The following is a 27,470-nucleotide window of genomic DNA, read 5'->3' on the forward strand; positions in this document are numbered from 1 at the left end:
GGTAGGATTGTTGCTATAAACTTCCCTCTTAGAACTGCTTTTGCTGCATCCCATAGGTTTTGGGTCATCGTGTTTTCACTGTCATTTGTTTCTGGGTATTTTTTGATTTCCTCTTTGATTTCTTCAGTGATCTCTTGGTTATTTAGTAGTGTATTGTTTAGCCTCCATGTGTTTGTATGTTTTACAGATTTTTTCCTGTAATTGATATCTAGTCTCATAGCGTTGTTACTTGATACGATTTCAATTTTCTTAAATTTACCAAGGCTTGATTTGTGACCCAAGATATGATCTATCCTGGAGAATGTTCCATGAGCACTTGAGAAGAAAGTGTATTCTGTTGTTTTTGTATGGAATGTCCTATAAATATCAATTAAGTCCGTCTTGTTTAATGTATCATTTAAAGCTTGTGTTTCCTTATTTATTTTCATTTTGGGTGATCTGTCCATTGGTGCAAGTGGGGTGTTAAAGTCCCCTGCTATGATTGTGTTACTGTCGCTTTCCCGTTTTGTGGCTGTTAGCATTTGCCTTATGTATTGAGGTGCTCCTATATTGGGTGCATAAATATTTACAATTGTTATGTCTTCTTCCTGGATTGATTCCTTGATCATTATGTAGTGTCCTTCTTTGTCTCTTGTAATAGTCTTTATTTTAAAGTCTATTTTGTCTGATATGAGAATTGCTACTCCTGCTTTCTTTTGATTTCCATTTGTATGGAATATCTTTTTCCATCCCCTCACTTTCAGTCTGTATGTGTCCCTAGGTCTGAAGTGGGTCTCTTGTAGACAGCATATATACGGGTCTTGTTTTTGTATCCATTCAGCCAGTCTATGTCTTTTGGTTGGAGCATTTAATCCATTTACATTTAAGGTAATTATCGATATGTATGTTCCTATTACCATTTTCTTAATTGTTTCGGGTTTGTTATTGTATGTCTCTTCCTTCTCTTGTGTTTCCTGCCTAGAGAAGCTCCTTTAGCATTTCCTTTAGTAAAGCTGGTTTGGTGGTGCTGAATTCTCTTTGCTTTTGCTTGTCTGTAAAGGTTTTAATTTCTCCATCAAATCTGAATGAGATTCTTGCTGGGTAGAGTAATCTTGGTTGTAGGTTTTTCCCTTTCATCACTTTAAATATGTCCTGCCACTCCCTTCTGGCTTGCAGTTTCTGCTGAAAGATCAGCTATTAACCTTATGGGGATTCCCTTGTATGTTACTTGTTGTTTTTCCCTTGCTGCTTTTAATATTTTTTCTTTGTATTTAATCTTAGTTAGCTGGATTAATATGTGTCTTGGCATGTTTCTCCTTGGATTTATCCTGTATGGGACTCTCTGCACTTCCTGGACTTGATTGACTATTTCCTTTCCCATATTCGGGAAATTTTCAACTATAATCTCTTCTAATGTTTTCTCAGTCCCTTTCTTTTTCTCATCTTCTTCTGGGACCCCTATAATTCGAATGATGGTATGTTTAATGTTGTCCCAGAGGTCTCTGAGACTGTCCTCAATACTTTTCATTCTTTTTTCTTTATTCTGCTCTGCAGTAGTTATTTCCACTATTTTATCTTCCAGGTCACTTATCCGTTCTTCTGCTCCAGTTATTCTGCTACTGATTCCTTCTGGAGAATTTTTAATTTCATTTATTCTGTTGTTCATCATTGTTTTTTTGCTCTTTAGTTCTTCTAGGTCCTTGTTAAACGTTTCTTGTATTTTCTCCATTCTAGTTGCAAGATTTTGGATCATCTTTACTATCATTACTCTGAATTCTTTTTTAGGTAGACTGCCCATTTCCTCTTCATTTGTTTGGTCTGCTGGGTTTTTACCTTGCTCCTTCATCTGCTGTGTGTTTTTCTGTCTTCTCATTTTGCTTAACTTACAGTGTTTGGGGTCTCCTTTTAGCAGGCTGCAGGTTCGTAGTTCCTGTTGGTTTTGGTGTCTGCCCCCACCGACTAAGGTTGGTTCAGTGGGTTATGTAGGCTTCCTGGTGGAGGGGACTGGTGCCTGTGTTCTGGTGGATGAGGCTTGATCTTGTCTTTCTGGTGGGCAGGACCATGTCCGGTGTACACCGTCCCCCTTTTGTGAAAGGGAATTTATATGTGTCTGGGATAAATATAGCTAATAAAACTTTATTATTGGAAATAAAGGAAAATTAAGAATACCCTTCTAAATTAGCAGTTTGGGAGACTTTTCAGCCACAGTCTATTTAAAAACCAACCATACTTACAATTGACAAGATACATGGAAATGTTCTTTTATCTGCAATTTCTTTTTTACTCTCCCCCTCCTCCCTGTTTTCTAGTAGATAAGCTAGGAGAGGGCAAATTGCTGCTCCTGGAACTCCTGTACACAAGAGGGCACTGGTGAGCACAATGGAGAACTTGCTTTTAATGATCCTTCTCTACTTTTTTTGCTTTTAATAATCCCTGTCTACTTTTTTGCCCACATCTACCTCTCTCTGTACAGAAGGAGACCACAGGCATAATTATATTGCTACGCTTTCAGACTTGCATCAGTAAAATTTCAAGAAAGAAAACAAACCAGAACCAGTAGGATTAGAATGAATCTGTAGCTGTGGGCTGAGGAATTAACCAAGTGGAAGGGCCTCACCTTCTCGTGTTCCCAACTATCGCAATCTACCAGTAACCTCCAGTTGCAAATGTTTGCAGAATTTTGTAGGGGTTTTGGGGGGTAAGATATGTTTTTTAAATTTTAAAAGTACTAAAAATTAGAAATAATTTGGAAAATCCTAAAAACACTGTGTAGGGAATAAAAGTCATCCATAATTCTACAACCCATTGATGACTTCAGTTAACATTTTGAAGTACATCATTTCAATTACACACATAACATTTTTATCCACAAATGGACTCACATTATACATACTTTATGTTTTTTTATTTGTAATATATTATGCGAACACCATGTCATTATTTTTGTTTAAATAATTTAAATTTTTGTATAATATTTCACTCTGTAGTCATAGCCTAAGGTTTTATTTCCTTTTGAAAGTGTTTAAACCATTCCTGCTGTTCCATTCAGTGAACAGCATTTAAATAAAATTTTTTATGCATATCCATGATTAATTGTTTAAGGTACATTACTTCTACAACTGGAACTTTTGATAAAAAATTTAAACTTTTTAAAAAGCTTTTGATATCAATTGCAAATTCTCCATGCAGTTCCAAAAAGTTGTGTCAATTCATACCCCTTTCATCAGTGTGATGTCTCTCTATTAAAAAAAAAGAACTGCAGTTTTTGGTTCTCCTCTTCATAAAGAATCATCTTTTCTTTTTATTAAATATCTTTCCAATATTCGCTCTTCTAGCTTTTGTATTCCCTTATTGATTTCTACTAAGTTTCAAAACCATCATTGTGTTAGATTTATTTTTACACTGCCTTGAACATTTTGCTGAAAACAGTTTATAGAAACTTCATGAAAGAAAATCGTGTTTACTCAAAAGTTGTGAACTCATTTAAAAGCAATATATATTTGCTGAAAGAAGGAAAAAATATTTATTGTCTAATACCGTGTCAAGAACCCTGGTGGATGCCTGAGAAGCACAAGGTGTGATCCTTAGGGGTCGCATGTTCTTAATTGGAGAAACACAGCCAAGCTCACATACTCTGAAGAGCAGTTTTTTCTCAACCTTGTTTAGACCCATGTCCCCCCAAACACTGTCTCACTATCTCTAGTGAATCACCCCTCTCACTAGCCATGAAGAGTTTGCCCAGCTTTCTTTCTGTAGTTCCTATTATAAACTACAGAACTAGATCCATTGACTGTGCTCTTTCAGATTACCTGTGCGCATACGCACATCCCATGCTAATATGCCTTCCCTCCCCCAGTGAAGAATGACTGCCTTAAGAATCACTCAAAGCAGGACTTGGAAATTTACTTTAAGCACCTAATATCTGGACAGATTGTCAATGAGATCTGGCTCGATAAGGCTTAAGTTAAAACGTTTCTCTTGGCAATGAATTTTCTACAGTTGGAAAGCCTATCAGTGCCTCAGACCTTGGTGCCATCTGTGCCTCCTTTCCCTCTTCTCCAAGCTACCCCTGGGCTGCCATCGACAGGTAGTCAGCCGGCCCCTGCTCACCTCCTCCATGATGTCCTCACACCAGCATTCCTGCTCCCACCTCTCTTTTGCTTTGCTCTTTACGTAATATCCAGCTGATTCCCTGATTCCGGACATCTTGCTTCCGAGGTTGGCGTTCTGCTGTGTGCCCCAGTAATTGGCTCTCCTGCTCTGTCCCTCACTCTCTCAGTCCCTACGTTGCTGCTTGTCATCCATGTCTCATAGACCTGATGTCCTAACCTTTTCTCACTGGAATTAGGTCCCCATATCTTCTACTGATACAGTGTTGAGCACAATGACTGGCCAACACACTGCATTGTAAATATTGTTGAACGAATGAATGAATTGGAAGCATTCTCTTGCTTGACTTTATATCTTGGGCTTAGTTGAGCCATGTTAACACAATACTCGTATTTCACGTGTCTTTCTTTTCCCCTTCCTATCCCAGATTTCTTATTTTGGTTTTCTACACTAAGTTCTGTACTAGACACTTTGCACATGTTGTTTCTAATCTTCACAGCCATCTTGTAAGACAAGTATTACCATCTCCATTTCACATATGAGGAAACTGAGCATCCAAGAGGTTTGCTAATTTCTCCAAAGCCACTCAGTGAATCAGTGGTTGACCTCACTTCTCCATGGAACCACTCCCAGAATCACTGATCCATGGCTTAGTTCTTGAGGTGCCTGCACCTTCTTACTTTGCCCTTCCCTTGACTCTTATTTTATTCTGATTGAGCACCACTGTCTTTGCCTGAATCCCAGTTGAGACAGAAGGAGCGATGAGGGGAGGACAAATCTGAGAGGTCTTGCCAAGGTCTTGACATGAGAGATTGAGGCTGGGGACTGAAGGAGATAGAAAAGCCAAAGGTATCTCCACATCTTCAACCTGAGAGAGCAGAACAGCAGTGGTATCGCCAAAAGAAATGGGTAATTGGGAAGTCTTATTCCTGTAGGTTGTTAATCAGATGGTGGTTGGAGTTCCAGTGGCTCTTTCCTCCCTGGTTAACCTGGCAATTCTATTAGTTTTTCTGAGTCTCAGTTTCCTCTTCTTTCCCCTGAGCATCATCTTACCTGACTCTCATGTTTGTCATTGGTTTGCCTATCAAATGATGCAGTACATATGAACATGCTTTGTAAGGGGTAAAGCCGGACACACATTAGCTGTCATCACTGATGTCAGCTATGTTATTACTAAAGTCAGATAGTAAATGGAGACACCAGCTTCTTGAGTAAAATATGTCTATGCCTGGGGTCAACAGGCTGTGACCAAATCTGGCCTGCTGCCTGTTCTTATACGGCACATTGGAATGTTTTCCAATTTTTTATTTGGTTGAAAAAAATCAAAAGAAAAATATTTGTGACATAAAAAAATCACATGAAATTCACATGTTGGTGTCCATACATAAAGTGTATTGGAACAGAGCCAAACCCACTTCCTTATGTGCTACTGTCTATGGCTGCTTTCTCAGTGCAACAGCAGAGTTGAGTAGTTGTGACAGAGATTGTACAGCCTGCAGAGCCTAAAATATTGACTACTTTTAGTAAGAGCTGAGTAGCCCTGGCCTGCCCAGTGCACATTCCTACCTTTGCTCTCTGACACTGATTCAAGTGCAGAATTCCCACTGAACTTAAAAACTGAGAAAGATGAGAAATAAAGGTAAGGAGAAAAATGTGAACTCCCTGGCGGTCCAGTGGTTAGGACTCTGCGCTTTCACTGCCAAGGGCCCAGGGGGTCAAAAAAAAAAAATAAAAAAAAAAAAGATAAGGAGAAAATGTCAAGTTAGAAGTAAACTTGATATTCTGAAGGTGTTTTCCTCTCTCTTCTCCCAGACCTCCCCCAAAATAATAGAAAATACATTTAGCAAACAAAAATATTCTCTGTTCCTTTAACAATATGTGAGGGATATGTTTGTGCTCTTTTTTTTTTTGTATTTTTAAATGAATGAGAATAAAAATAAGACTATTGCTGTCATTATGTTAATACTGTTGACCCATTCACTGTATTTCATACAATAATACCTTCATTGTATCAAATTAACTTAATATATGAAATATAAGTAAGTTACCAAATGAATTTAACACAATGAACTATAAGTAAAACGATGGCTATTTACATTTTCTTTTCTTATTTTCTGTAGTGAGAAGCTGGATGGAAAAACTAAAAGACAAGGTAAGAGAAGTGTTTTCTTCCTTTGGATTTATCTTAGAGGGCATGGCTTTGTCAAGTAAAAGATCTTGAGAGTAATGGAGCTTTATTTCATTATTCTGATTATGGTAATCTATGCAAAGATACAGGGCCAGTTCAGGTGCCCAGCAAGAAAGGAGGTCTTCCCTTTAAGGTCTGTATAATACAAGGGATGCCTTATTCTTTGGAGTGACATTCATACTTATGGAATGTAATTCCTGGTATGTACAACTGAGTAACACCCTTTACATATCAAGGTGGAGTTCCTTTTAGGGAATTGCAGGAGTGTGATCCCATTCTAGTGCGCATTTCATGTCCCAATGCAAGGATCTTTTAAACCTGATCTTCCTATATGAGGAAGAAATACCTTGGATTTTGGAAGGCATTGATTTTTCTGACCCAAGGACATAAATTGATGGACTTGATTTAAGAATAAAACTTTGTGATGGAAAGGGCATCCTTAAACTATAGTGGGAGGTGGGATTAAAAACACCTGAACACCTAAGCACTCTCCTTAGGCCCACTTTTATGTAGTCTATCATAGTGCCACTGCTAACTGAGTGATAATGAGCTGACCTATCTGGAATGGCCAACTATAGAGAAATATTTTCCTCTCTTGCATTAATTCTGCCATCAACATCTGTGACTGACAATATTAACTTCCTTCCAGGTTTATATTTTTCATTTTCTTTTAATTTTCAACACTCTCTAAGGTTTCATTTTTGGTACCTTGTAATTTCAAACTGGAATTACTCATAAAAATATTGGTGGAATTCTGAACTCCTTGCTGTAGCCTGTGTCAGATCCAATTACTATAAGCCAGCTCAGATATCACTGGGGGTTTAGTTAAATGGAAATCGTTTCAACTGCCAGATAGGAGTTACTTCCAATTCTCCTGTCTTAGAATATAAATCTGTTGATGGTATCCCATATCTTGTTTTATTATTTGAGGTCAATTTCCCCCATATTTGAATGATTAATATTTATTTTACTACAGTTTAATGTTAAAGGATAAAAGAAAACATTCAACTGCAATTAAAATTGTATAATTATATTAATTCTTCTTACTATTATTTTTCTGCTTCTCAGTAAAATTTAGCATATATAGTTTTTGAGAATGAGATTATTTTATGTTCATATATATTAAAAGTGATGTTGAAGAATTTTAAGCCTGTTGACATCAGTGGAGGCCATTTTGGTATCTGTAATGGGTCAAGTTATCTAAGGGAGGTGTAATCAGAGGACTGAGCAAGATTTGGGGTAAGAGAAGCGCAAAAGTTTAGAACTGAATATATTTACATTGATGGTGCTTCTTGTTATTTTTCAGGGGAAAATATGATGCAATGAAAAGTAAACAGGCTCTGGTAGTTTAATCTAGGAGTCCGTATATCATTGTTTCTATAGAAAATATCCTTCTGAATTACAAAAATGGACAAAAAATAGACTTAAGAAAACAAATGTTGGCATGTAGCCTGTTTTGAAGTTGGATGTTGCAAAGTTTCTTACCTGTATGTATATATAGCTTCACCACTCCGTTTAGAAATCTGTGTAGCTTTGGAGAAAGGCTGTATTTTCTCTTCTTGCGGACCATTCCTTCTTGTCTCAAAGGCCTGGCACCCTCTCCCTGCTCCATTTCACCAAGAGAAATAATTTTATGTATGGCCTCAGTTTTCTGGACTATTTTGAAGGCTTTCCAGCCCTCTTTTCATTTTATTCTGTAGTATTTTTTCAGTTATGTCTTAGTTTTAAAAAATTGGAAGAAAAATAGTTGAAACTCCCACCGGGTTGACTTGCTTTATGCCTTGTCTTCATTTTTTTTTAAATTTAATCATTTTTTAAATTGTGGTTAATTTACAATGTTGTATTAGTTTCAGGTATACAGCAAAGTGATTCAGTTATACACATATATAGATCTCTATTCTTTTTCAGATTCTTTTCCCATATAGGTTATTACAGAATGCTGAGTAGAGTTCCTTGTGCTATACAGTAGGTTCTTGTTGATTATCTATTTTATATATAGTAGTGTGTATATGTTAATCCCAAACTCCTAATTTATCCTTCCCCCTCCCCCCGCTACCTCCTTTGGTAACTATAAATTTGTTTTCTATGTCTGTGAGTCTATTTCTGTTTTTTAAATAAGTTCATTTGTATCATTTTTTTTAGATTCCACATATAAGTGATATCATATGTTATTCATCTTTCTCTGACTTACTTCACTTAATATGATAATCTCTAGGTCCATCCATGTTGCTGTACTTGCCTTCCATATTTTGATTTTTTCTTGGAGGGACTCAGTCTAATCAGTCCCCTCCCTCTGGGAGTGAAATATTATACACTTACTTGATACATACAATCGTATGTGTACACACATATATGTATATATATATAAAATATATGTATACATATCTTCCTCTCTCTCTCCCTCCTTCCCTTTCTCTTCCTCTCTTCCCCCTCTTCCTCTTTCTCTTCATATGTCTAGCTAGCTAGCTATCATCTATAAAAGTCTCATGAGTCGTTATCTTCAGAAACTATTTGAGAGTGAAACTATTGCCATTTTGTTGAAAGTCACAGTGTCTCTTAGAACTGAAAGCTAAACTACATATTTAACTGGCTCTTCAGTCAACCCAGAACATCTTCTCAGTTTAGCTTCATTTAATTGGTCCTGATACTGGTTTCCCTGTTAGTTAGCTGGACTCTAGAAAGGGTGGTAGGTGTTCTAAAAAGTTCTGAATTATTCTTTTTGTTGTTATTGTTTAGTCTTCCTATATTAGTTAGGATTAAGATCAGCTATGAGTGACAGACAACCCCCAATGACAATGACTTAACCAAGAGAGAACTTTGTTTGTCTCTCATTTATGAGTCTGGAGGTAGCAATCAGGGGTTAGTGAGGAGCAACATTGAAGGCTCAGTCTCCTTCTGTTTGATGCTCCATGATTTGTGACCTTTATTCTCAAGGTCATCTCGTGGTCCCGGATGGCAATTAGGTCCATACTCTAGCCAGAAGGAAGGAAGGAAAAGGGAGGCTAAGATATCCCTCCCCCTTTAAAAGGGAAGATAAAGGCACTCTGCCATTCTTAAAGGGGGAGTGTGGGTAAAGGCTCTGCTCCCCCCTTGAAGAGCATGCTCTGGAAGTTGCACGTGTCAGTAATGTATCGTCTCCTTTAGTGAGGCTTATCACATGGTCACATCCAGCTGCATAGAAGGCAAGGAGAAGTAATCGTTATTCTGTGCCCAGCCCAGATGGGAGGTTCTGTTGCTCTAGAAGAAGGGGCGAATGGCTATCGAGGGACAGTCCCTATACTCATTCCATCATTAACCTTCTTCCTGTTTAAATGTCCAAGGTAGTGATGCTTGTTTGGCAGATCCTTACCTGGCTACCTATTGATGTATTTTTTCAACATCTATATTGTTTCTCAAAATTGAAGATGCATCAAAATTTTAGTTGTATAATACAGACCAGCCCTGTTGTTATATCACCAAGATCGTTCTATTTCTTCTGGCTTTAGGAAATAATCCAGAAAATGGATGATCCAGCCTATACTTCATAACAGCGATTCTCATGTAGAGTCTGCACCAGTAGCATTGCATCACCTGGGAGCTTGTTAGAAATACAAAATCTCAGGTCCCTCACTAGACCTACTGAATCAGAAACTCGGGGAAAGGGGTCCAACAATCTGTGTTTTGACAAGTCTTGCAGGTGATTCTGATGCATGTTCAAGTTTGAGAACCACTATTGAATAGACATCATAAGGGTACTTCTGAATTCAGCAGACTTTAGGCAGTACAGTGTATCATATGGTTTTCTTATCGTTTTCTTGAAAACCAGTGTTTCTGAACAAACACAGTATCCTGAGAAGGAAGGATACCTTTCTCATAAATATAAAACAAAACAAACAAACCAAAACCAAACAAAAACAAAAAACAACTATATCTAGTAAATTTTATCTTAACAATCCATTTTTTTAATTTTCAAACTGTTTATTTGGAAATAATTTCAAATTTACAGAAAAGATACAAGAATAAGGATAGTACAAAGAATACCCCTGTTCCTTTTCTCCAGATGCACTTATTCTTCCCACGTTACCACATTTCTATCTCTGCTCTTTTTTTCTGAGCCATTTGAGGGAAAGCTGCATACATCATGGTCCTTTTACACCAAATACTTCAGTGCGTATTACCTATGAACAGGAATATTCTGTTAGCAAACCATAATACAGTTATCAGCTTGAGTACATTTAACATTGATATCATACTTTTATCTGTTCTGGCACCTGGATTTCAGTCTTTTGGTTAACATACCCAAAATCTCCTTTATAAATTCATTGTTCTCCTCCGTTACCGGATCTAGTCTAGGGTCATGTAACACATTTAGCTGTCAGGATTCTTTAGTTTTCTTTAATGTGGACCATTTGCATAACCATCTTTTGTCTTTCATGACTCTGATATTTTTTAAAGAATACAGTGCTTTAAAAAAATAGAATATTCAGTTTAGGTTTATTGGATGTTTCCTCATGATTAGATTCAGGTTATGCATTCTCGGTTGGAATATGGACAGATGCAGTTGTGTTCTTCTTGGCAAGTTACGTGTGGAGGGATGTGCACATCCAATAATTCTGAACAGAGAAAAGGTGCTAGGCAGAATTTATAACTTAATATGCACGTGTCTTATTTGTTTTCATTTCTACAGGAAACAAGTCATGGGCAATTCTAAAAACAGAGCTTATTTTCAGTTAGTCAGTTTTGTATGAGGGATGGTTAAATTATATTTGAAGAGGGTAGGTTGCTTTATTCCCATCTTGTAATTTACTTGTAATTTCAAAGCACAGGCAGATTACACACACACACACACGAGGGAATAAAGAGAGGAGAGAGAGAGTAATTGAATTTTTGAGAAGTCTACATGATTTAAAGCTCTAGAAACGAGAAGCCTCAATGTGTAAATAAGAAACATGCAAAGAGTGACACATTTTGTAATATTCATATTTTTGGTGGGGGGGTTGAGTTACATAGTGTGAGGAGACCCACTCAGAGGTTGATCAAGTTGAGCTTCCAAAAGTTCAAATATCACCCTTTGAATGTACAGCTCTGTAAAATCTAATCTACTGTGCTTAAAATTATCGTACGTCAACATATATATATATTTCCATGCACTGGGAATGGTGATGTAAAAAGAAATTCCTAGTTCTGGTGAGAGCAATGGAAAATTACAGACTTTTATAAGCCTTTCGTAGATCTAGAAGAAAGTTTGGGTTTCTGTAAAGCATATTAATTTGTTGGAAAATGACTGAGCTTTGTTTCTTGGGGAAAAACACTTAGTATGCTGAGGAACAATGCTATGTTCTCAAATTAATGGAAAAAATTCCACATTCTGCTCTAACTCAAGATCCTGGAAAACAAAACCAGTGAACGAGCTGGCTGTGTACAAGAGGATGCTGCAGTTTTGTAAGGTCTTGTCCCTTTGATTAATTCTAGAAATGTTGGGAAAGCATCATAGCCTGCTTACTTCGGCACTTGTTAGAAAACTTTTATTTTTTGTCCTTCTCTGTTTGGGGCTCATTCTGAAAGATACTGGAAATAGTTTTTGCTATATTAAAATTTTTAGAAATAGTCAAATAAGTGAACAGACTCGTGGTTTTTCCCCCATAAAATAATGTCTATCAAAAGTACTTATTACAGCACTTTTAAAATTGTTAATTGTTTATGGGTTTTTTCTGGGTAGGCTTCTAGAAGGGGCCATCGTGGAAGGTAAACCAGTGTCAGTGTCGTGTTCCTCTATGAAAGGCTCTGGTTATTCATCCACCTCTATCCCTTAGGTGTCTTATTGGCCAAGATGCAGGGAGCACCCTTAGGGTGATGGCCTTACCTTGAACTTGGGTTGGTCCTGAGCTACTTACTCAAGCCCAGGGATGTGTGGAGATCATGCTGCTCTCTTAGGACTGAATTATCCATAGTAACACCTTGGGGATGTTGGAGACCCACATGCGTTTGAAACCTCCAGGCTCTTTTGGAAGTACCAGTGTTGTTAGCAATGATCTTTGTGCCCCTCTCTGCCACTTTCTTTCTTTGGGACTGGGGACACTCAGAATTTCCTTCCAACCTTCAACTTTGGCCTTGTCCACTGGGCAGATATTTTCTTTCATATAAACGAATCCATCCACATTATGTGCAACTCTCTCCTCATCCTTGTCTTTTTTGCCTGGGGTCCAACACCTAACATACTTCCTCTTTCCTTTGCAGGTCCTTCTCTTCCCTGCTGTCTCCAGAAACTCTCACTTTTCACTTCCATACAAGCACATTCCTCTTTCCTTTCTTACCATGATGCAGCTAAGATGGTGAGAGAGGGACCACCAAAGTCAAGGCCCTCCTTCTGCCCTCTAAGAAGCACAATATTCCATTGGGCACTTCAACTCCCCCTGGAGCTTGACTCAGGCTGCTATTTCCAATTTATAGCATTTTAATAGTCCTGGTATTCTCAGAGGCTTACTTCATCCATCTTTAATACAAATTATATTTCTGTCACCAAAACCTGGTGTTGACAAATGTGCATAAGCAAGTGGCTGGAGGTGCCACTAGGTCTGGCTGATTTATTCGGTACTTCTTCTACGTATTTGAAATACCCCAAAATCTCTCTCTCTGTTGCCTTCTCTCTAAAAAGTAACTTTATTCCAGGTGCTATTTTATAACAAAGCAGACAGGAGATTTCAAAGTGTCTAAAAACCCGCTGCCCTCCAGCAGAACTGGGAAACCCAGGGCAGCAGTTGTTTAGCATCCTAATGTGTGTTTCTTTTCCTGTGCAGGCTGGCTATATGTCTGGGATGCTGGTGCCCGTAGGCGTTGGGATAGCTGGAGCCTTGTTCATCTTGGGAGCGCTCTACAGCATTAAGGTTATGAATCGCCGAAGGAGAAATGGCTTCAAAAGGCATAAAAGAAAGGTATGGAATCAACAACAGCAAAACCTAATCAGTTCCCGAACATTCTTCACTTTTCTAATTTGCTTAATAAAGCACACGGGGCTTAATGATGCATGAATGGTACTGACGTGCCCAGCGGTTCTGATTAGCTGCTGCAGCTGCTGCCTCGGCTTGGTTTGTTCACGTGTCTTTTAAAGGGGGCCTGTTCCTCAGCTTTGCTCTGCGGCAGAAAGAGTTTAATGCTTTTCTGTTTTCTTTCCCCAGCAGAGAGAATTCAACAGCATGCAAGATCGAGTAATGCTCTTAGCTGACAGCTCTGAAGATGAATTTTGAATTGGACTGGAATTTAATTGGAAGAGTCAACGACCTTATTATTTTATTTTTTATTTGGGTGCAAAAAACAGAGAACAACATTCTGCCATACTGGGGCTGTCAGGCCATCAGTTTCATTATCTGCTGGGTAGTAGATTTTTCTTGTACTGAGCAGAAAAGGCATGCTGTATATGAACTGTAATATGCAGTATTTGTTTTTATTCTGTAGTGAATTTTCCACAACCATGGGCTACAACTCGTAAATATGCAGCATACATGTTGTTCAGTAGGAGTTGCTAGGTTAGGTAAATATTTTGTATTTTTCGACATTGTCTTGTCCTTGGTTTGGATTACATGCGCTGAAGTATAACAATTATTGCTGCCAAGGCACACTTGACTCTGAAATAGAAATCTTAACAAAGAAGAACTTGTGATGACTGTTCTACCTACTTGAATCCCTAGGCTTGTGGGCCATGGCACATACTACATTTGCATCAAAACTAGCAGCAACTCAGAGTGAAATCTTTTTCATCAAGAAGATCTCTCAGCACATTAGGATATATATAGATTTGTTTGTACCTTACATTATGTACTTGTCTCCTGGTTTTTATTATTTTTCCCCTTCCCTTTTATTCTTATTCTTGGCAAAGAAAAAATGCACTAGAAATAATGCATTAAATTGACTCTCGGTCTTAATGTAAGCTTGCTTTCTTAAATCGTGTAATTGAGTCCAAAAGACCTATCAATAGATTCTTACAAGTTTATCATTAAGAGACGTCCTTTTTTGGGTATCATTGACTTTGTCAAGAAGAAATAAGGAAGAAATCAAGAGGAAAAGGAGGATAGATAAGCTCCCAGAGCATGTATCTCTGCCATTTGGCTCTGTGCTTGTGTGGCTACCATTCTGAATTATTCAAAATGTTGCTTTTCTGCATCTGTGGTCTTGGCCATGCAATGATTGGGCTGCCATTGGTCCTCATTTGGCTTTATTAGAAAAACACATTCTGTGGTAGGAGCAGACTCAGGGGCTAGAGTCCTGGCACATGACGGAACTTATGATAAACCAGCCTGTCTCAGGGCATCTCACTTTGGGCGATGCTGGACTGTGTTAGATCATTTCTCATTTCCCTTGGAATGTAATTCCTTGCCCTGTCTTTTGCATCTAGGTATTTGGGACTTGCAGGAAGTAGAGTTTTTGGGTAAAGACTTGGCTCGTTTGCGTGGAAGAATAAAGGTTACTAATTATACTGTCCATGGTGCTTTACACTATGGAGAACTTGTTCCCATTTATTGGAACCTGCTCTGCTGTGTTCAAGGCAAGCTGCACAGTTATTTCTAATAGCCACTGTGTGACGTAGGAGGTATGTTTTTATTCTCCCATTTGACTGAAGACAGAGCTGAAGCAGAGAAGTGAAATGATTATCCAAAATTATACCCAGGAAGAATCAGGAGTAGAACCCATGGACTCACAACCACGCACCCCTATCTTCAGCTCAGTGCCCTTTCCACATACTTTGGAGGAACCAATAACATTTCAGAGTCTTTCTTTAAAACCAGGGTTCTAAGGAAATAGCTTCTTGGTCCAAGAACATGTCATACAAGTTTCTGTCCTTGGTAAGTGAACGATGTCTTAGTAATGTCTCTCTTATGCACACAAATTCTTTTCCTCTCCCACATCAGCTGTTTCCTTATAATCACATAAATTTAAGTATCACCTCTAGGGAACTCATAGAGAACTCTTTAGTGAATTCACTCTTGAAGGATAGCTGGCTTACAGGAATGTTTTCATCAAATAATTTTAATTCTTTTTGCCAAGAGATATAAGCAAATGGGTGAAAGTGATCAAGAGAAATGAAAAGCTCTGTACAGTCAAGTAGACATTAGCAATCGACACACAAGCTCAGAGTCAGGTTTTAAAAATAGAACTCAGAATCATGACTCTCCAGAAATTTGTAATTTCATGAGTAGAGACATCGTGATACTGCATAGGGTACGTTTGCCCTTTCCAAGAGCAGCCCCTTGCTGTAAGTGTTTCTAAGGTTAGGAGGTGAGCACAATGTAGCATTACTGCCTTTGTGTTCTTGACAAGCTGTTCGTAGGGAAAACACAATAGGCCGCTTCATGCAGCATCATGTGGGTGATACTGATGGCCACTAACACCTCGGGCTACTCTTAGTCTGTAGTGTTAACTAGACCATGGTTAATAGGTTGAACCTTCAAACTATAGTATAATAAAGTCACCAATGACAGACATAGAGTCAACTCTATTCTAACAACTAAGCTTAAATATTTAAGCTGGCGGTGCTGATAGCTGCAGCTTCAATTGCTAACACCTTCCGCTCTGAACTGAATTGATCCCATCAGAACGGCAGGTGTCCCACTGCAGGGGCAGGGTCTGTGTCTTATTCTCATGGTGGTAGGCAGTATTTCCCAAACTCTGTGGCCCTGAAGCATTGCCTCGGATACTTGTTAAGCATACATATTCCAAGGCTTCTTCTCAGACCCACTGAATTAGAATCTCCAGGGCAGGAGCTTGGTATTCTCCTGTCCAGGCAAGTTTGAGAACACAGCTAGAAGAGCTCTATGCAGAGAACAGCTTTTCCTTATTTAAGGAGACAGGGAGAGCAGGCCCCTGGGGAGAGACCCTTTTCCTAGTCAGCTATCCAATCAATCACACCTGCCATAGTGGAGAAAGGAAAACAAGAGGAAAGAAAAAACGGCAGAAGCTTCTAGAGAAAGGGTGGAATGCTGGGACAGCTAGAGAAGGGTTCCTCCTGTGCCCCTGATGTCTTTCTCTAATCAGAAGACAGTACCTTTCTTTTAAGCCTCTTCAGTTTTTCCTCTCCTGTAAGTTGCTTCTTTCAGTAGCTGCTGGCTTAATTTATATGCAATATTTGGAGTTAATTAGTATCCCAGGGAAACAGATTCCCTTAGCAGTGCTTTAGCCTTGGCTTCAGCTCATAAACTGCCTCAGATGCAGTCTTCCAGAAACATTTTCTTAAAGTACCTGTATCTCTTACACGGGTCAAAAATGTGGGGAAAATTTTTAAAGCACAGTTTTAGAACATATTGAAAGTAGTTTTAGCACGGTCAATCAAAGCTGGTTCTTTTTTTAAAAAATTTTTTTGTTGTGGTAAAGGTCACATAATATAAAACATGCTATTTTAACCCTATTTAACGGTACAGTTCAGTGGCACTAAGTACATTCACATTATTGTGCAACTCTCACCATCATCTATCTCCCGAATTTTTCACCTTCCTAAACCGAAACTCTGGTTATTTCATTATTTATTTTTTTAAAAAAGGCTAAGACTTCAAAGTCAAAATGTCATAGAGAGATGCCGGGTGCTTCTCTCCATGAAGATATCTTCTTCACATGGAGCCCAAATGAAACCCCTTAGTGAGGTCACATCCACGACTTGGGGGAGAAGCATCAAATCATCCACAGGCATCGTGATTTCTGTGGATATAAATAATAATGTTTCTACCAGATGCCAAAAAAGCAACTTTTGGGAACAGGATATATTATTTGGCACAAGATTTCAGCTGTGTGACCTTTTGGCAAGATAGGCTTTGTTCTGACTACAAGGAAATCTGAAAAGGTAGGTTTAAAACTGAAGGAAAAAAATCTCAGTAGTTCCCTGGGGGTCCAGTGGTTAGGACTCTGCTCTTCCACTGCTGGGGGCATGGGTTTTATCCCTAGATGGGGACCTAAGATCCCATAAGCTGCGCGGCACGGCCAAAAAAAAGAAACCAAACAACTCTGCTTTTTAGGGTATGTGAAGGTACAGTTACAAGTGAATAACTATGGGCAGAAGAAGATGGAAGAAAAATCATAACACAAAGCAGATGTAAAAATGGCACAAAACATTAGACAGTGCTAGAGGAGGCTGAAGTTCTGAATGCACCGATGCTTGGAAAAATGATAAAGACAAGTGAGGAGAAGAATGCAAATGAGGTAGACCATTAGCAGGGGAAGGGGCCATAAATCTACATGAATCTATAGCTCTCCATCCTCTCCATGCCCTAGGTAGAGCGGACATGGATGGGAGGGAATTGAAATCCAAGATCAGCGAGATGAAAGGAGCTTGGTTACTTTAAATAAGCTTAAGCTCAGTTAAGTACCTTTCTTAATTATGCAAAGTTTGAATGACTGAATATGAATTTCTAGGAATAGGAAATAATTTGAAAACAAAATAATAGTGTTGACTTTTACTAAAAGCCCCTTATTTGTACACTTAGCACCTCCCATAACATACATACCTCTTTTGGGGAGGCAGCCATTAGACTAATAAGCTGGGGATGGACTGAGGAGAGACATCTAATTATTTGCTTTGATAATTATCAACTTTGGCAGTCAGCATAGCTGGAGACATAATTCTGTGGCTTAAATTCTACATGCAGAAAGAATCATTGGCATTTATTGTGTAAGCCACTGTTAGCTGTATAAATGCATTGGCATTATCCTATTTTGGGTATCTAACTCCCTATTAATTAGCTCAACTTTCTATTGTGTGTATGTAGGATAAGAGAGGAAGGGAGGAAGGAAGAAAGAAGAAAGGAAGGAAGAAAGAAATTTCCCCCAGTCAACAGCAGCAAAAGAACAAAGAAACAAATCACATACTCCTTTGTTCTACTTTGCTTAAAAACACACATGAAGTATTGGGGTTAAAAACCTCTCAAATAGTCCACTGAGTAAAGCAAAGATCTTAACTTTCCCTCCTCAAAAAGCAGCAGGAGCAATAAACAAATAACCATTAATAATTTGCAATATAGTGTATAAATTCTCACCCTAAGATTGTAGTCTCCAGATCCAAAGTTCAAGACTGATTTTGCTGAGAAGTGAATCTTTTGTGGGATAAGGATGGAGGGACTGAGAAGGAGTCGAAACAGAAGAATTAACTGCAGGGGGGGATATCCTCTTATTTTTCTTCTCATGTTTCACAGGTAAGGGAACAGAGAACAAGCAGAATGGAAGGCAAATGGAATGCTCTCTTGGATGATTTTATTGCCTTTGAGGTGGGCAGAGAGGTCAGTTGCTCTGGTCTTAAAAATCTGAACCTGGTATCAGGTCAGAAAACTGGGTTTTTATTAACCAGTGTCCTGTGCATCTCAATATTTTCTTCCTAATTCACAGTGAAATGAAGGAACCAATTGCGTTAGAGATGTTTCTCCAGCTTTATGCCTCACAGCACAGCCATAGAGTTTGTATAGTTTCAGACTTTGTCATGAACAGATAGACCAAAATATACATGTAGGAAAGTATAAGCACAGTCTTCCAAAACAGAAAGATATTTGGTACCAGCTGATTCAAGCCTTTTCCAAAAAGGAATCTTGATACAAAACCTCCAATGATCAGTTTTCCTTATTTCTTTCTTTGTGTAAGAGATAAAGGAAAGGAGAAGAAATCTGAAATGGTTCCGTAATGGAACTGATCAAATCCCAAAGGTCTGCGTCAAGGGGAGTGAGGATGATTAGAGAGTCTATCTTTGGTAAACCAAGAGCACTGTGATGTTATTTCTTCTTATGGAATCAGTATTTACTGAATGCCTTTATTTGTGTCTGGCAGTGTGTTAAGAGCTGGGGGAACAAGGATAGTATAAGACACAGTCCATGAAAAGTCCAGAAAGAGTTATGGACTAGTGGGGGAGGAAGTAAATGGACCATTTCATCAGAGGGACACAATGGGATCCAGAAAAGTAGCGTCTAACCCTGCCAAGATTAGAGATGTTTCTCCAGAGTCGGTAGCATCAAACTCGAGGCTAGAGGGTGGAGTAGGGGTTAGTCAGGTAAAGGGGAGAATGGGATGAATGCTCCAGCCAGGGGAACCATGTGTGCAAAAGCCAGCAGTGAGAGATGGAGTAGTTAAGTATGGCTGGATTGCTGGGGACACTAGGGAAGTGAGGGCTGGGGTTGGTGGTGTGGGAACATACACTGTAAAATATGAGGTTGATCCTGAACGGTCTGCTAGGTCATGCCAAGGAATTAGGACTTTATTCTGAGGGTATTTAGAAAGTCATGGAAGGGTATTTTTTAATTAATTAATTAATTAATTTATTTATTTATTTTTGGCTGTGTTGGGTCTCTGCTGCTGTGCGCGGGCTTTCTCTAGTTGCGGCGAGCGGGGGCTACTCTTCGCTGTGGCGCGCGGGCCTCTCACCGCGGTGGCTTCTCTCGTTGCGGAGCACGGGCTCCAGGCACGCGGGCTCAGTAGTTGTGGCGCACGGGCTTAGTTGCTCCGCGGCATGTGGGATCTTCCCGGACCAGGGCTTGAAACCGTGTTCCCTGCATTGGCAGGCAGATTCTCAACCACTGCACCACCAGGGAAGCCCATGGAAGGGTATTTTGCTGAGAAGTGATGTGATCAGGGTTGAGTTCCTGGGGAGGCTAGACTGGCAAGGTTAGAGTCAAGGGCTGGTGAACCAATGCAGGTGAGAGATGACCGTGGCCTGGACCAAGGCTGCAGGAGTGAATGTGGAAGGGGAGGATGGGTTCCAGAGGTGTTCGGGGTGGGGAAGCAGTGGGACTCGGGGGTTGGTTAGAATTTTGGGGATGAGGGAAAAGACAATGGTTGAAGCTGACCAGGGTCCTGGCATTTCTGAGGCCCTGTAGATATCCTGGAGTCCAGTGTCCCACCTTCCAGAGAGACGGACCCTGTGTTATCCCAGCAGATGCAGCCTGAGAAAAATAACCTACAAGTCTGCAAGAAATGTGTAGGCAGCTTTAACTTTCTACAGAATGTGTGTACATATGTGGTCATTCTTTGTAACTTTTAATAGTAGGTTCCAAGGAAAGAACTTTGAATTTAATAAAACTTAAACATTTGGGAAAACCCTCCAAATCCCTTTAGGTGATTATGTTACTTTGGGTGCGCCCCAGGTATGGTTATTATCTGGGACCTGACTGGCTCCCTTGCCTTGTAAAGACTGACATGAGAGTTTCTTATTCTTTGATACGAGGACCAAAACTCAGGATCTTGTTTTTCTCTCTCTCCTTTTTTTTTAGGAAATGAAATCATTTATTATTCATAAGAACTGATTTTATACACTTATGGAACTGCTTTCTAATCTTTTTTTCCCAGTTTTATTGACATATAGTTGACATACAGCTCTGTATATGTTTAAGGTGTACAGTATAATGACTTGACATACATATACTGTAAAATGATTACCACGAGTTTAGTTAACGTCCATTTCCTCATATAGTTACAAATTTTCTTTTTCCTTGGGATGCGAACTTTTAGGATCTACTCTCTTAGCAACTTTCACATATACCACACAGCAGGGTTAACTATAGTTATACAATACATCTCCAGTATTTATTTATCTTATAACTGAAGTTTGTACCTTTCCACCACCTTTATCCAGTTCCCCACCCGCCCCTGCCCCGCTCCCCTAGGATTTTGTTTTTCTTGAAAACAAAACCAAGAAGTTTCTCTCAAGGCTGGACCATGAGAAGATGATGTTGGGATTTGGATATGCAGCCTGGAGAATCTCATGAACAATGCAGGTTCCATGTCCCTAGCTGAGTGTTTCTGTGACCTTTTGACAGTTGTCATGGATGATCATCAAGTAGTATATCTTCTTTAGCATAGGAAAAATAAAGCAAGTTTTTCACGGTTGCCATATTAACACAAGGATCGGTTCTGGAGGGCTCAAGGCAACAATGTAGAATTGAGGAAATGCAGAAAAGCATAAGAAGAAAATAATTATCACTTCAGTCTCACCACCAGAGATAAACATTGTTAACATTTTAGTCTATATTCTTCCAATATTTTTTTATATGTAGTTATTATATGTTATATAGACATACTGTTATTTTTATAATTTACATGCTATCTTGTTGCCTCCCTATGGCTACAATTTCTCACGGTTGTTTTAAAAGGACTAAAGACAAAGAAAAGAGCTTGTGAAAATCCTGAAGCTGCATTTGAAGGAACAAGCTGTTTTTTTTCGCATTAACATTTATTTGGCATGTGATTGTCAATGACTGCCCAGTTACCTCAAGACACTTCCATATGATATAAATGAAAACATAGTTGAAAGAAGAAAAATCTCCATAAACAAATGCTGGTGGGCAAATGTCATATTCTTGTGCCCAGAGGGATTAGAGAAGGCTTTTCTCTCTTTGCTTTTGCCACTGAAGCAGAATCGTAAGCTTTTATAATTAGACAGTAAGACCGTGAGTGTAGATAATACGTAGTATTGTGAGAAATATTGGGGAAAAAACACACTTATTGATTAAAGGCTCATTCAGGTCAAGTCTTTTGAATTTAATTAGTATTTTTATGGCAATCATTATTATAGTGGAAATTGTTTCCTTGGGTTTCTCAAAGTGTGTGTGTGTGTGTGTGTGTGTGTGTGTGTGAGAGAGAGAGAGAGAGAGAGAAGGAGGGAGGGAGGGAGGGAGAGAGAGGAGTGAGGGACTGCTAAGTGAGCATATCCTTATCTCTAAACTGGGACATATATGAGACTGAAAGGGGAAACTATTAATAGTTATGATGGGACAACAGACATAAACTAGGCTGGTCCTGGGCAAACTGGGACCTAAGGACATCCTGGGGAGAGGGTTTCAGACACCTGTGGTACCACTCCAGATCCCAGCTCTCATTCCAGCCACTGCAGCAGCATCAGTTCTGCAGAGAGGTCCACCAGTGTGAGCAGGTGCAACCTGCCAGCACCTCAGCTTTGCTCTGATGTCATGGAATGGATTACTCTGGGGCCTTGCTTGGCATTCACACATGTACAGCCTGGAAATGCAGGAGGGCTAACCTGGTAGGTCTTAACCAATGGGGATGGAAGCCGATGGATAAATGCTTCCACCATTTGTTGTTCATGTGGCAGGTTCTCAGGTTCATTTCATGAAACTCCTCAGATTGTTCCTTAGGCGGGATCACCCGTTGTCCATTGCAGTGCACCTTGAAAACTCATCCTTGTATTGGCTTTCTTCCTTTCCTGTTTCACTCGATCTGCACGCAATACTTTGTCTCAGGCTCTGCTTTCGGGGAACCCAGGCTGCCATAGTTGGGACAGGAATTTTGAAGCGGGCTCACTGGTCGGAGGTAGTAAGGACCCCATTGTTGGTGGGAGGTGGAGTGGTGATACCTGGCCAGCAGCGTCTCAATTATTAAGACCCATGGTCGATTGGGATGGGGTGAAGGCAGAGGCAAAGTATTGGGTTGTGTGGTAGCTGTGGTCCTTAAGCAGTATGGGAGCTCTGGTAACTTTAAGAATTGAGGTGGCTGGGATTTTAGACTACTTTGGAAGCTTTAGAAAAAGAAAATGAAGAAAATGACAGGCTCAGGTCAGTCCATTATCAACACAAGGAATGTTGTGAAAGACTGAGAGATGCCTCTATGGGAGTGTTTCAGGAGTCTCTCACCTGTGTATTGTGCTGAAATTCTGATGCTCAAGGTCACCCTCCAAGCAAGCAACTTAGACCCACCAAGATGCTGGCCAAGGGTGAGGGAAGTCTGAATGGGTGATGGAGGGGGAAGATGAAGAAGATTACTATGGTCTTGGGATCAGATGCAACAGCAGCAATGTTTGTGCAGAGGTTGTGGCTGGTGGCCAGCTTGAAGGGGACTATCTATGACACAGGGACTATACAAGGAGGGGGGTGCAACAAAGTGCAAGAAACGGATGGCGTCAGACACCTCCTGGGCGACGCTCCAAATCCTCCTGCTCATGCCACTACCGTGGTCACCAGTTCTGTGCAGGCTTCAGGCAGCTTTGTGTGGGTGCAGCCTGACAGAGACCGGCCTCGTGCTGTGAGCCTCTCATTTATCTCATACCAGAGTGTCCTGACATCACACCATGGGAACCAGATCAGTGCTTAGGCATGTGCAACTCACAGGTAGGAGGGAGTTGACATGTGTGAGGCCACCCTTGGCCAGTCGAATGGGGATGGGTGGAAAAATGCTTTCCTTTTCCTCTCACAGGCAGACAGTTTGGAGCTGCAATTTATAAGGCTCCTCAGAAATCCAGTGAGAGTGGGAGCTAGTCACCCATAACAGTGGCCAACCTGATGATGCATCCTGGCTAATCCTTTCCCTCCTTCACCCTTCTATCCGCCACCTATACTCCTGTTCCCTGAGATCACATTTTCAAACTAACTACTTCATTGAGGCCTTTGTCTCAGTTTCTGTTTTGGGGGAAACCCAGACTAAGACAGTGAGAGAGAGGGACTTCCCCGATGGCCCAGTAGTTAAGAATCCACCTGCCAATGCAGGGGACCTGGGTTCGAGCCCTGGTCCGGGAAGATCCCACATGCCGCGGAGCAACTAAGCAACTAAGACTGTGCGCCACAACTACTGAGACTGCGTGCCACAACTACTGAAGCCCACGCGCCCTAGAGCCCGTGCTCCACAACAAGAGAAGCCACCACAATGAGAAGCCCGCGGACTGCAACGGAGAGTAGCCCCCGCTCACCACAACTAGAGAAAGCCTGCGTGCAGCAACAAAGACCCAAAGCAGCCAAAAATAAATAAATAAATAAATTTATTTAAAAAAAAAAAGACAGTGAGAGAGAGAGTAGATGAGTTGAGGGTACAAAGCAAGGAAGCACACTGTGATCTGGTATTAAACTGCAGGAGTATTTCAGGACATCAGAACCCAATTTAGTAGTATGATATCTCTAATAATGAAGATGACATATTTAGGCCACATGCGTCCCTGTCAGAAACTCTGTAACCAGAGGATATAGTGATTTTAGAGCTGGAAGAGTCCTTGAATCTCATTTTTAGCTTAACTCCTTTATTTTAAAGAAAAGGAAGTTTAGGCTGTGGGTATATTCCAGTACATCTGATGAAGGGGATATTACAGTATGTCAAACCATCCAGTACTAACCAAAATAATGATGAATATTCCTCAAAGTGTAAAATTATGTACCTAAGAGTCTTGAACACAAAGGAACAGGAAAAACAGGGTCAGGATAAGCTTCATTGAAGGCCATGTTCAAAAAGTACAGAAGGCGGGGATATTTGAGAGAGAACAAACCTTTCCAGTAGAGAGAGCTCTCTTGGACTTGTTAAAGTTTTGGCCGTGAAAGAAGGGAACTAATGCATTCTGCATGCCAAGTGTTTGACAGACATAGTCATGTGAGTTGGGCATTATTATCTCCATTTTATAGAGCAGGAAGCTGAGGCTCAGAGAGGTTAAGTGACTTTGTAAGATGAGTTGTAATACAAATACTTTTGATTGTATTCTTTCCATTCATATCTCCTCTGACAGAGGACAGACCCAGTTTCCTCTGTCATCAGCTGTTCTAGAGTTTATAGGCAGACTTGTCAGGGCTCTAAGCAGAGTCCATCAGAGGTAGGAAGATACCACTGATTATTTCTTTTGGTCTCTACACCCCAAAGCGCCTATGAAAGGAATAAGTCAATTTTACATTCAAGGCCAATTTAATATGCCTAGTTTCTACCTTTTTCTTCCCATTCCCAGCTAAAAGTTTTTACTAGATCTCTGGTGATAATTTGAGAATAATTTCATTGGAATGGAAAGGATAGTTCCTACCTAGGGTAAAAAGCAAGTTTTTGGCAGGCAAGGTAGTTGTATGAGTCAAAGTCAATGAATATATTTTTACCAATAGTGGCAAATTAAAAAAAATAGCATTCTTAGTGCTTTTGATACGGGATTCATTCATCCAGGAATGAATGAAATACACTTTCATTCATTCATTCAAAAATGAAAATGAAATACACTCACTTTTTTTGAGTCCCTAGAACTGTGCTGTTTACTATATTCAGGAGTAGCCACACATGGCTATTTAAATTTAAATTTAATAAAAATTAAATTAAATATTAAAATTCAGTTTCTCAGGCATACTAGCCTTATTCAAGTGCCCAAGTAGCCACATGTATCTAGTGGCTACCGTATTGGCCAGAGTGGATGTAGAACATTTTCATCATCACAGAACGTTCTATTGGACAGTTCTGGCCATGCTGGGCACAGTAAGATAAGTTCTGGGGATACAGCAGATGGAATAGATATGGTCCCTACTTCATGAGCTCCCATTTTAGGGAAGAGAGAGATTAAAATATGCAAATAAAATAATAATATATGGTAATAATGCCCTTCTTTTGTAGAGTGCTGTCACCTGATAGATGTGAAGAAGCCACTGGGAAGAGCAATCAAGGAAGAAGGAAAAGGTGCAAACATCTTAAGAACTTCCCATGTTTCAGGGAAGGGGAGTAAAGAGAGTGTGAGGGCTTTGGACATCTGGCAAGAGAACTGGCCATCAAATGATATCATACAAGGATGTTTGTGAGAGAAGAGTGTCATAACAATATTTGAGAACAATAGTTTTTTTTTATTTTTTAAAAAGTTAAAAAATTTTAAATTGAAGTATAGTTGATTTACAATGTTGTGTTAATTACTGCTGTACAGCAAAGTGATTCAGTTTTATATATATATATATATATATATATATATATATAGACATTCTTTTTTAAATATTCTTTTTCATTATGGTTTGTCTTAGGATATTGAATATAGTTCTCTGTGCTATACAGTAGGACCTTGTTGTTTATGTATTCCATATATAAAAGCTTACATCTGCTAACTCCAACCTCCCACTCCACCCCTCCCCCAAAGCCCTCCCCCTTGGCAACCACCAGTCGAGAACAATAGTTCTTTTTTTTTTATAATTGACATAACATTGTATTAGTTTTAGCTGTACAACGTAATATGTACATATTGCAAAATGATCACCACAATAAGTTTGGTTAATAACCATCACCACACATAGTTACAAGTTTTTCTTGTGATAAGAACTTTTCAGATCTACTCTCTTAGCAACTTTCAAATATACAATGTAGTATTGTTAACTGTGGTCACAGTGCTGTACAAGCTATCTATCAGCAGGACTTATAACTGGAGGTTAGGGAACAATAGTTCTTAATCTATGCTTGAGAATCACCTGAGGGCTTCTTAAATCACAGACAGCTGAGTCCCGCCCCCTGCGTTTCAGATTCAGTAGGTCTGCTGGAGCCCGAGCCTCTGCACTTCTAACAAGTTCCCAGGTGATGCTGATTCTGTTGGTCTGGAGCCTGCAGTTTGAGACTCACTGATTCAGTAGATGAAGACGTGAAAGCCCAGAAAGATGGCGTGCCTAGCCTGAGTCCCCCAGCCAGTTGGTGACCAGAGAGAAAAGGCAGCGGAGGGAAGAGAGAAGAGGGCGAGAGAGTGGAAAGTTTGAGATAGTTCTCAAACACACGTCTTGTTTGCTTGCGGTGGGAGGGGACAGACGGAAGCTGCACTCAGCAATTTTGACATGGTTCTAACGACAGGCAAGCAGGAGCTCACCTTGGCGTGGTTTATAAGGATATTTCTTTCAATATGGCTCATTTCAAAGGAGCTTCTTTTCCTCCAGGTTTATTAATCAAGAACACAATGCTGAGGTAAGTATATGCTTGACTCAGCTGATTTTAGACCTCTCCATGTTTTTTAAAAATTATTGTATAGAAAATGCCAACCGCTATTTCATGCCTAAGGCACATGCCTTAGAAGTGGTCATGGATCAGTTTCAGATACTATAAAGTATTCCATCACTTTCAAACGTGACTGTTCCCCTCTCCCCCGACCCTCTTCCTGACTAGAAGACAAGGCCATTAACTGTAAAGGCCACAGGCTTGGGAGAAAAACATCATAATAACAATACTTCACATTTGAGTAGCTACCTGGAGTTTAGCATTGTGTTTCTAAACTTGGCTGCACGTTGGAGCTTTTAGAACTAACCCGCCCCAGCCCTATCCTCGGAGGTTCTGCTTTAATTGGTCTGGGTTAGGTGCTGTACACCAGTATTTTTAAAACTTTCTTGAAGATTCTACAGTGCATCCAGGGCTAGGAATCTATGGTCCAGAAAAATGCTTTTACATCTGCTCCCAGTAGGTGGGCAGATGGTAGAAAGTTGATTTAACACAAGAGTTCTCAAACTTGAGCCTGCATCAGAATCACCGGGGGGACTTCTTAAAGCACAGGGGGCCCTAC

At 39.8% G+C, this 27,470-nt stretch overlaps 1 protein-coding gene across 2 annotated transcripts in view; it reads left to right on the plus strand.

Moving 5' to 3' along the window:
• ARMH4 (armadillo like helical domain containing 4) overlaps positions 1–14,180 on the plus strand; it is a 150,977-nt gene extending 136,797 nt beyond the window's left edge. For both annotated transcript variants that reach the window (XM_082386506.1, XM_082386505.1), the window contains exons 6-8: positions 6,210–6,241; positions 13,054–13,188; positions 13,432–14,180. In XM_082386506.1, the coding sequence (XP_082242632.1) occupies positions 6,210–6,241; positions 13,054–13,188; positions 13,432–13,500 (236 nt within the window). In that variant the 3' untranslated portion in view covers positions 13,501–14,180. The remainder of the gene's footprint in view (positions 1–6,209; positions 6,242–13,053; positions 13,189–13,431) is intronic.
• Positions 14,181–27,470: the final 13,290 nt, after the last annotated feature.

The sequence above is a fragment of the Balaenoptera borealis genome, assembly GCF_965194805.1.
Source record: "Balaenoptera borealis genome assembly, chromosome: 3".
Lineage (NCBI taxonomy): Eukaryota > Metazoa > Chordata > Mammalia > Artiodactyla > Balaenopteridae > Balaenoptera > Balaenoptera borealis.